This window comes from Camelus dromedarius, chromosome 5 (genome assembly GCF_036321535.1).
Source record: "Camelus dromedarius isolate mCamDro1 chromosome 5, mCamDro1.pat, whole genome shotgun sequence".
NCBI lineage: Eukaryota > Metazoa > Chordata > Mammalia > Artiodactyla > Camelidae > Camelus > Camelus dromedarius.
Window position 1 is genome coordinate 31,820,545 of NC_087440.1, and position 9,452 is coordinate 31,829,996.

The 9,452-nt window shown below is 54.0% G+C and overlaps 1 protein-coding gene across 2 annotated transcripts in view; it reads right to left on the minus strand.

Annotated features, from left to right (window-relative positions):
• LOC105098287 (myosin-7) overlaps positions 1–9,216 on the minus strand; it is a 21,376-nt gene extending 12,160 nt beyond the window's left edge. For both annotated transcript variants that reach the window (XM_064485838.1, XM_064485837.1), the window contains exons 1-19: positions 9,153–9,216; positions 7,805–7,855; positions 7,212–7,420; positions 6,775–6,918; positions 6,324–6,480; positions 6,136–6,163; positions 5,408–5,516; positions 5,235–5,327; positions 5,073–5,136; positions 4,582–4,680; positions 4,234–4,337; positions 3,454–3,592; positions 3,226–3,344; positions 2,958–3,107; positions 2,513–2,683; positions 1,607–1,916; positions 1,265–1,332; positions 834–921; positions 73–190 (exon numbers count right to left, since the gene is read on the minus strand). In XM_064485838.1, coding sequence (XP_064341908.1) covers positions 73–190; positions 834–921; positions 1,265–1,332; positions 1,607–1,916; positions 2,513–2,683; positions 2,958–3,107; positions 3,226–3,344; positions 3,454–3,592; positions 4,234–4,337; positions 4,582–4,680; positions 5,073–5,136; positions 5,235–5,327; positions 5,408–5,516; positions 6,136–6,163; positions 6,324–6,480; positions 6,775–6,918; positions 7,212–7,412 — 2,162 coding nt within the window. In that variant the 5' untranslated portion in view covers positions 7,413–7,420; positions 7,805–7,855; positions 9,153–9,216. The remainder of the gene's footprint in view (positions 1–72; positions 191–833; positions 922–1,264; positions 1,333–1,606; positions 1,917–2,512; positions 2,684–2,957; positions 3,108–3,225; positions 3,345–3,453; positions 3,593–4,233; positions 4,338–4,581; positions 4,681–5,072; positions 5,137–5,234; positions 5,328–5,407; positions 5,517–6,135; positions 6,164–6,323; positions 6,481–6,774; positions 6,919–7,211; positions 7,421–7,804; positions 7,856–9,152) is intronic.
• Between the last annotated feature and the right edge of the window lie 236 nt (positions 9,217–9,452).

Consider the following 9,452-nt stretch of genomic DNA (forward strand, 5'->3'; position numbering starts at 1 on the left):
ACAGACTCCCCTCCCACCAAGACTGCCCAGGTTCCCCCTATTCCCTGAGCCCTGAGGCTCCCCGGTACCCACCGCTGCCGGAAGTCCCCGTAGAGGATGCGGTTGGGGAAGCCCTTCCTGCAGATGCGGATGCCCTCCAGCACGCCGTTGCAGCGCAGCTGGTGCATGACCAGGGGGTTGTCTATCACTCCTGTGACAGGAGGGGAGGCGAGAAGAGTTTGTAGGGAGAGCACAGAACTAATAGCCAAGGGTTCTGGGTTCTGATCCTGGCTCTGCCATGTACTGACCCGTAACTATAGCAAGTTAGTTAATAATGATCCTTTATGTTTTTCATGTTATATTTTTAAGAGTAACCAAAAGGATTTCACAGTCCTTATTTTATATGGTCTATGTCTATTATTATAGGTGGTACCCAGGGGAGATATAGCCCGTTTTCTAGAGAATAAACTAAGCTCAGAGGGGTTAAGGGATTTGACCAAGTTCACTGAGCTGATCAGAACAGAGCCAGGCCTTGAACCCGGCACCTGAACTTCTCCATCTCCTTATCATTCAGAAAGAAATATACAACCCTTACATGTCTCATGGTGGGTTGTAAGGCACTTGTGAGGTTATGTCCATCAAAGTGCCTTATACATTACCCTGAGCTACACATTCCAAATGTAAGGTGGCACTGGGGCCAGGGTTGGGGGTAGTCTGTGAGACCCTATGCAGGACAGGAGGAAAAGAAAGTGATTTGGAAACCTCCGCGGTGGGAGATCAGGAGGTGACCTTGAAGACCCTGTTGCCGGAGCAATGGGTCCCAGCAGTGGGGGGGCCCAACTTCTTGAGCTCACCTGGAGACTTTGTCTCATTGGGGATGATGCAACGCACGAAGTGGGGGTGGGTAGAGCGCAAGTTGGTCATCAGCTTGTTCAGATTCTCCTATGGCCCAAAACACAAGGGGAAAAAGAAAAGAAAGTGAAAGAAGGAGGGGCAAGAAAGGGAGAGGAGAGGAAGGAAGGAAAAGAGACGGAGAAAATGCAAGAAGCTAAAGAGAATAAAGGAGTGCTGGGGGAAGACACAGAGGAGGAGAGAATGGAAGGCAGGGGACAGAGAAGAGTGGTGAGATGGGAAAAGAGAGAGAGAAGAGGCCAGCAGATAAAGGGGTGAGAACGAAGACAGAGTAGAGAGGATCACAAATGAATGAGGAGACAGAGTGGGAGGAGTCCAGGATGAACAAGGCAGGAAGGTGCAGGGCTGGGTAGGCGCTGGGTCACACACTCACCCTGTGCAGAGCTGACACGGTTTGAAAGGATGAGCCTTTCTTGGCCTTGCCTTTTGTCTTATCAATAGCTGTGGGAAGAGTCAAGAAAAGGAGACAAGTGGATATGTGGGGAGCAGGGCACGGGGAGAGGAATCACAGAGTCTCTTCACATTCGGCCTCCAGGCCAGGGTCCTCACTGCAGGTGCCTCAGCTTCTACAGCTATTTCTACATTTCTACCTCACTGAGCTTGTAAACCTAGGGGCCCAATATGAGTCAGAAGTGGTAGGGTGTAGCAATGACCTGCCTCAGAACCACAGCAGAAACCCTGTTCCTTAGTCCCCGGGGAACCGGTCTCTACTTACGTGCGTCAAACCCGGCGTAGTTGGCAAACAGGCTGCCGAGCAGCTTGAGGGAGGACTTCTTGTACAAGTCCACCACCGTCTCGTTGAGCGGGTCCTTGTTCTTCTGCAGCCAGCCCAGGATGTTGTAGTCCACGGTGCCAGCATAGTGGATCAGGGAGAAGTGGGCTTCCGGCTTGCCCTTGATGTTACGCGGCTTCTGGAAGTTGGCAGACTTGCCCAGGTGGTTGTCAAACAGCTTGGCCTTGAAGGTCATGTCGGTGGCCTTGGGGAACATGCACTCCTCCTCCAGGATGGACATGATGCCCATGGGCTGAGGGTGGAGGGGAGAGCATCACTGAGCCTGTTTCATGTGGATGGAGATAGACACTGCTCTAGGCTCAGTATTTGCTAACGGAGATAGCTAAGGTATCAGGGTCAGTTCCGAGTCCAGTTATCTATTGAGTGGCACCTGTTCAAGCCTCCCCAAAGCTTGATTTGATTTCAGAGGAACCTTTGTGAAAGTCTGGGAATGTGGGTGCTATAGGTGCTTTATACACCATTCCATCACCCAGATCCCTGAGATGCTGGGGTTCAAAATATGTGCACTCGTATGATTCCCCATCCAACCCTCAGACTTCCTGCTCCTTGGATGTGTGAACCAGGACTGCTAAACACACTGGTGTGGGAGGCCAGCCTTCAGGTGCCCATCCCCCATGTGTCTACTCTCAAGTCTCTGGGAACTCAGCTCTTCCAGGTACCACCCTGTCCTGGGTGGCCAGGATAACACAGGGCTGGAAACTAGGTCTTGGGATTCTTCTGTCATCCAGATCACAGTCTCTAGAAGGAAGAGGGGCTACCATTTTGTCTGGGACGTGCATGCATGTGGGGTGTGAGTGGAGAGTTCAGGCAGAGGGGCCGAGGCAGCACCTTCTCGATGAGGTCGATGCAGGCCTGCAAGTCCATGCCGAAGTCGATGAACTCCCACTCGATGCCCTCCTTCTTGTACTCCTCCTGCTCCAGCACGAACATGTGGTGGTTGAAGAACTGCTGCAGCTTCTCATTGGTGAAGTTGATGCAGAGCTGCTCAAAGCTGTTGAACTGCGGGGCAGGGAGGGCGGGAGCGGGTCAGGTGGGCAGGTGTCTGTGTGGCCCACGGGGTCAGCCCGGGGCTGTGTCCAGCCCAGCAAGGAGTGTGGCTGGTCCCTCCCTTGTCAGGGCGGGGAGGGAGAGCCCCCTGAAGACACATGACTGTCTCCATCACTGTTCAGCCCACCGCCTTTCCCGCCTGGTCTATAGCCAGCTCAGCCAGGGATGGCTGCTTGTGCCACCAAGTGATTTACTGTTCTCCCGCCCCTGGGGCTCCCCTGCTCACGTCAAAGATCTCGAAGCCAGCGATGTCCAGGACCCCTATGAAGTACTGGCGCGGCTGCTTGGTCTCCAGGGTGGTGTTGATCCGTGCCACCATCCAGTTGAACATCCTCTCGTACACTGCCTTGGCCAGCGCCCCTTTGGCATACGCCACCTGGAAGGTGGAGCAGAGACCCAGATGAGAGAGTTGTGGGGAAGAGTGAATACCGGCGCCCCCACTCCACCTCACCAGCCCCACACCCGCCCCCGTTGAATGTCCGAAGGGGACTCGCCTGCTGGACGTTCTGCCCCTTGGTGACGTACTCGTTGCCCACTTTCACCCGAGGGTGGCACAGCCCCTTGAGCAGGTCGGCTGAGTTCAGCCCCATGAGGTAGGCGGATTTGTCAGCCTCTGGAAGGAAATGGCAGGGAGCAAAGTTGGTAAGAGGATGCCTCCTCTGCAGATGGAGGCCTCAGTGACTCCACAGCTGGCCCCAGCCCGCAGTATCCTTGACTCCCACCTTCGGTGCCGTCAGGCTCCGCCTGCTCCTCTCGCTGCTTCAGCTTGAACTTCATGTTTCCAAAGTGCATGATGGCGCCCGTCAGCTTGTACATGGAGTTCTTCTCCTCTGACGTGAAGCCCAGCACATCAAAGGCGTTCTATAGGAGGGCCCCGTATCGGTGGACCCCAGAAAAGGGAGTATGGCGGGTAAATGAGATCCCTCTTCAGCTGGTGAGAGATCTTGTCTCCTGAATCCCTGTGGGTTCTGAGATTCCCATCCCCAGTGGGGAACTCCAAAGCAAAGATGGGAGGTCCACGAGCAGGGTGGTGTATAGACGGCCTCAGCCCTGGCATCAGTGGTCACAGCGGTTCTCTGAAGCTGCTCGGGGTTACCCATTCATGTTTCCTACTGTTGCCCCTCTTCTAGGCCCTACACTTGCTTCCCCACCTGGACCTTCCATATCTATATCTGTTCTTTACCTAACAGCCTGCTTCAGCCCCATGACATCTGTGTGATCCCACCCCTGCCTTTCCCTTGGTGATGCTTTATTTCTTGGTTTGTGTGCTTCTCTGTCCCATGGCTTTTGGCTCTCTCTGGTTTGACTGAACACCAAATATTGGCCTGCTTTGTCTAATCAAACCTGTATCCCAGCACACGCTGGTCACAGGGCACGTTTTGGCCCTTGGCAAGGGCCATACCACTTAGAACAGCAGATAGCCAGTGTCTTAGCTCTACTCTTGGGACAGTGAACCCATACCAATTGCCCCTCACCTCTCAACTGGGTCCTCATACACTTACATCAGTGGCCATGAGCTCCTCAGCATCATCAATTGAGGGCACAGTGGTCTCTCCTTGGGAGATGAATGCATAGTCATAGGGGTTGTTAGTGATCAGCAGCATGTCTGGAGGGAGAAAGACATGGTTAGAATGTTGGTTAGACATGGTTAGCCCCTGGCCCTCCCTGGGGCTGCCTACTGCAGTACATGGCCTGCAGGAGAGCACATGATAGGGCTGAGTGGGGTCCCACATCCTGCAGAACTAAATCCAGCAGTGCCAGAAACCCAGGACCTGTCAACAAGCAGCCACAAGCAGAGGGGACCAGGTTGCCATGGAGATAGTTGGTCTCGGTTGGTAGCTCTGACTCACCCAGCAGCTCAGGCTTTTTGTTAGACAGGATTTGGTAGAAAATGTGATAATCTCGCTCTGCTTTCAGCTGGAAAATAACTCTGGATTTTTCCAGAAGGTCTGTGAATAGTAGGGGAGAAGAAAGAGAGGAAGAAAAGGTTGGGATTTAGGCATAAGGAGACAGAGAAAAATGAATGATAAATGTAGTAAGCAAAAGATGGAAGAGGGAGAATCAAGAGAGGGAGAGAGACACATACACAGACACACAGATATGGAGCTGGAGACAGAGTCTCGGAAGGAGAGAAATAATCTCTGAGAAAAGTCACAGAGAAAGACAGACATTCAGAGACAGAAATGGAGAAAGACAAGAGGGAGTCTAAGAGAGACAAATATACAGACCTAGTGACACAGGGGCAGAGACATAGAGAGACAGAGACAGAGGAGAGGTTGAGATGAAGACAGTGAGAAGAGGGTGAGCTCAGCCTGAGCCCTTGCAGATCCGTGGCACTCACAGGTCTCTATGTCTGCAGATGCCAACTTTCCAGTCGCCCCAAAATGGATTCGAATGAATTTCCCCTGGAGAGATGGAAAAGAGTAGTGATGAGTTGAGGGAAGGCTCATATTTGACAACATCCCCAGTCCAAATCCCAAGTCCAAGGTCAGGGACCACTCACAAAGCGAGAGGAGTTGTCATTCCGGATGGTCTTGGCGTTGCCGAAGGCCTCCAGAGCTGGGTTGGCCTGGATAATCTGGTCCTCCAGGGTGCCCTGCAGAGGTCAAGGAGGATGGCAGGTGAGAGGCCTCCCTCTCCTCTGTGGTGCAGGCCCTCGGAGGACAGCAGGCCTACCTTGCTTGGGGTCTGCTCCTTCTTGCTGCGGTCCCCAATGGCGGCAATGACAGCAAAGTACTGGATGACCCTCTTGGTGTTGACCGTCTTCCCTGCCCCAGATTCTCCGCTGTTGGGACAGTTAGGCTCATTAGGCGGGGAACAAACATTGCTTGAGACTAGCAAGCCTCAAGTCAGGAGAGATTGCCTAGTTTGATTTGGCTGTGTGAGCCCTGAAGCATGAAACTGCCAGGTAACAGGTATTCCAAACACAAGGCTATACTCTGACCTACGGAGGGTCTGGGTAGCAAACAGGAAGGACGCCTCAAGAAGGTTTGGATTTGGGCGGGTGGAACCTAGTCTTAGCAGGGCAAGGGCAATCAGAGGAGAAGGGCCTCGGCTGTTTTGGAAGAGAATGGGTGGGGCTGGAAGAATGGGGAAGGTTTCCAAAGGGAAAGATGGAAGAAAATGAAGAGGTGAAGAAGACATGGTGATCCTGGGCTTGTAGATAAATGAGTGATGAGCTGGAGGAGCATGAGTGAAGGAGATGGGGAAGGGAAAATAAGAGAGGGATGGGAAGCAGAAAGGAAAGGAGAGAGCAAGGAGAAGGTCAGGGTGAAGGCCAGAGAAGAAATCAGAGCTGGCATGAAGGTGGAGAGAAAGAGAACTGTGGGTCTGTGCTCAGAGGCTGGGGGTGGGGCTGGGCTCGGGGAGACTCTGAAAGGGAACAGAGTAGAAGCCACACTCACGTGATCAGGATGGACTGGTTTTCTCTGTCTGTGGGGAGAAAATGGGGAGAAAAAGTCAGGAGGTGTACAGGATGCTTTGTCTGGCTTCCCCACACCCCCTCCTTGCCTCTCTCTGGCAACTCCCAGCTGCCTGAACCCCTCAGGAGGAGGAAGGGCCCCCAGGAAACCCTTCTCTTGGGGCCTGTCACCTGTCAGCATGTACTGGTAGGCGTTGTCAGAGATGGAGAAGATGTGGGGCGGCGCCTCACTCCTCTTCTTGCCCCGGTAGGCAGCCACCACCTCGGCGTTGTACACCGGCAGCCACTTGTAGGGGTTGATGGTGACGCAGAAGAGGCCCGAGTAGGTCTGGGGTGGGGAAAAGGAGAAGTGAGTTGTCAGTGATAAAGGGGGAGAAAAAGGCCTTAGGAGAAGAGGAAGAGAAAGGAAAACATATCAATGCACTAAATCTGACTAACCCCAACTCTCGAGTACTAGAGCTGAATCAAGGATGCTTACGTAGACTAGGGTTAGGTCATTGGACTAGGACTGAGTGCTGCACTGCCTGGGCACAAAGAACGGAAAGTCTGGGCTCCAGGCAATGAAAACACACAGAGCAGGAAGCCACTAGAGTCAGAGGGATGCCCCAGGTGCCGCACTCACATAGATCATCCAGGAGGCGTAGCGATCCTTGAGGTTGTAGAGCACCGCAGGTTCGTGCAGGAAGGTCAGCATGGCCATGTCCTCGATCTTGTCGAACTTGGGCGGGTTCTGCTGCAACACCTGGTCCTCCTTCACGGTCACCGTCTGCAACAGCCCACGTGCAGGCCATGCTGTCAGCCCCCCTCAGCAGAGATAGGGGTTTGGGCAAGTTATAGGACAGCAGTGTTTGAGAGAGAAGATGCCAGGGTCCCGGAGAAGATAGACCGGATGTTGAGAATGAGAAGCACTATTGGGAGGGAGTAGATCCCCACCCAAAAGAAGGGACAACTGGACCATCCTCAGGGCTGTGTGGAGTGCATCCTGGTGGCACCCCTCTCTGTCCACCCCAGGTATTGGGGGCCTCCAGGGTGGCCTCTCACACTAGCCCAGCCACCCACCTTGCCATGCTCGGTCTCGGCGGTGATTTTACCACCCTCTCGAGACAAAATCTTGGCCTTGACGAACTCCTCTTTGTCATCAGGCACAAAGACGTCCTTCTTGAGGTCGAAAGGCCGGGTCTGGGCCTCCAGCCGCTCCTTCTCTGTCTTGCGCAGGTAGGGGGCGGCCTCCCCAAACGCCGCCAACTCCGCGTCCGGCATGGCTGCGCCTGCAGCAGACGGGAAGAGCGGCCGGCTGCCCTCCATGCTGCTCCCATCCCAGGGCTCTCCCCTTCAGCAGGAGCACCGCGCTCTGGAGTCAGGAGGGGCCACCGAGAGTCCCTCATTCCTTGAGCTTATTGCCCAGCCTGAGAACAGCCTAGCAAACCTGCCAGGGCAGAGGGGGAGGCTAACTTCTGTTCAGGCTGGGGCTCTCCTGTCCCAGCCTTCTCGAAGGAGCAGGAAGGTACCAATATCCACCTCTGACCCTCATCCCTCCCTGGCCCCCTCACTAGTCACAGGTAAGAACTCCTGGTCACTAAGCCATTCTCCCCGGGGCAAAGACTTCCATGTCTTCCCAGATCCTCCCAACACCCATCTTCAGCTCTCCTTACCTTGGTTTCTTGAATGTGCCTGCGAGAGGAAAAACTCAAGCTGGCAGGGGCCTGGAGAGAAGGAAGTCTGCATCAGGCCTATGTCCCTGCCTTGCCCTGGCTCCCTGCTTCACTGCCCCTCCACCCTGAAGCCTGAACGCAGGTAGGGGTGGTGGTTGCCCTCTCTGGTCTCATCCTCTGGCTTTTCAAACACTCTTCTCTCCCCCACCCACCGACCTCTGCACTCCCCAGCACAAGTTCTAATAGTTTCCTGATGTCAACTCAATGAGACTCTTATTCCTCACTCTGGGGGGAGGGGTGGCCCCACTCTTGCTCATATCCACCTAGTGAAGCCTGCCTTCTTTGAGCCACCTGAGGTATAGCTAATGGTCACAGTGCTGGGGCTTTCCAGCCTACAGAGCACTTGTATGCACATTGTACTCAATCCTCACCCCATTCTACAGATGAGGAAATCAAGGTTAACAGGCTTGCTTGTCCAAGAACACATAACAATGAGTGGTGGAGCCAGGACTTGAAGCCAAGACTCATGACTCCAGAGCCAGTTCTCTTCCATCCTGTCCCCATTTTATAGTCAGTTGTGGTGAACATTGTCAGAGAGGAGACCCTGTGGGCATCTTCTCATAGACACACCCATTACATAGCTGAACCCTCTTCATGACAGACGTGCACATTCCACATGTGTACAGCATAAGTACACTGTCGAGTATATGAAGACAGGAAGAGCCGTACCGCATGCCTGTGCCTGTGAAAAACTTCTGCAGGGTGCACACACACTGTGGCGGTCTCGACTCCCGGAAGCACACACAAGCCCTCTCCACATGCGTGGACATGGGTGGTTACACACTGCAAACCTCACAGAACTAGCTTTAAAGCACACACTTCCTAAGTAATCGTTCTCTGCCATCCTTTTCCCCCTCCCTCCCAGTGGACCTCCTTGTCCTCAGGTATGATCATAAACATGCCTCCCACTTGACATTTCTTGTCTTAGGCAGTGAGGTACATACCCTCCCTCCCCATGCATTCAGACCGTGCATGCTGTGTACAACACACACACAGACACACAGACCCAGACACACACACACACACACACACACACACACACACACACACACACCCTTTAACGCATTCTGGTCCCACATGCTCAGATACAGACATCTGCCCCTGTAACACATGAGCCCCCCACGCCCATGGCACATACAAATGTGTTTAGACCTGCCCATGTGTGCTCAGTGACCAGACCTGGTACTCTGCGTGAAGCCCTGCATGCAGCTTGCTGTTCCTAGAGGAGCCCATTCCTAAACCTGAGGCCCCTTGTCCCAGAGGAAGGCCTCCAGCTGGGTGCTCCTACCTGAGAGCAGCAAGAAAGAAGAGAGAGTGCAGGAGAGAGCTGTGGAGCCGACCTGGTTAGGGGCCGTATATATGGGGCAGCAGGGCGCCCCCACCCCCACCTGCACCCAGTCCCCAGCCGGATTTAGAAAGGACTGTTGTCACTAAAAGCATTTCCCCCAGGCTCCCCCCCTTCCCAAACCTTGCTCCCCTCCCCGCTCCCTCCAGCTAGGAAACAATTGGAAGTGGTCGTCATTGTTATGGCATGGAGTGAGCAGGGTCTGATTCCAGGGGGCGGGGATGACTCCAAGTGCAGCCAAAA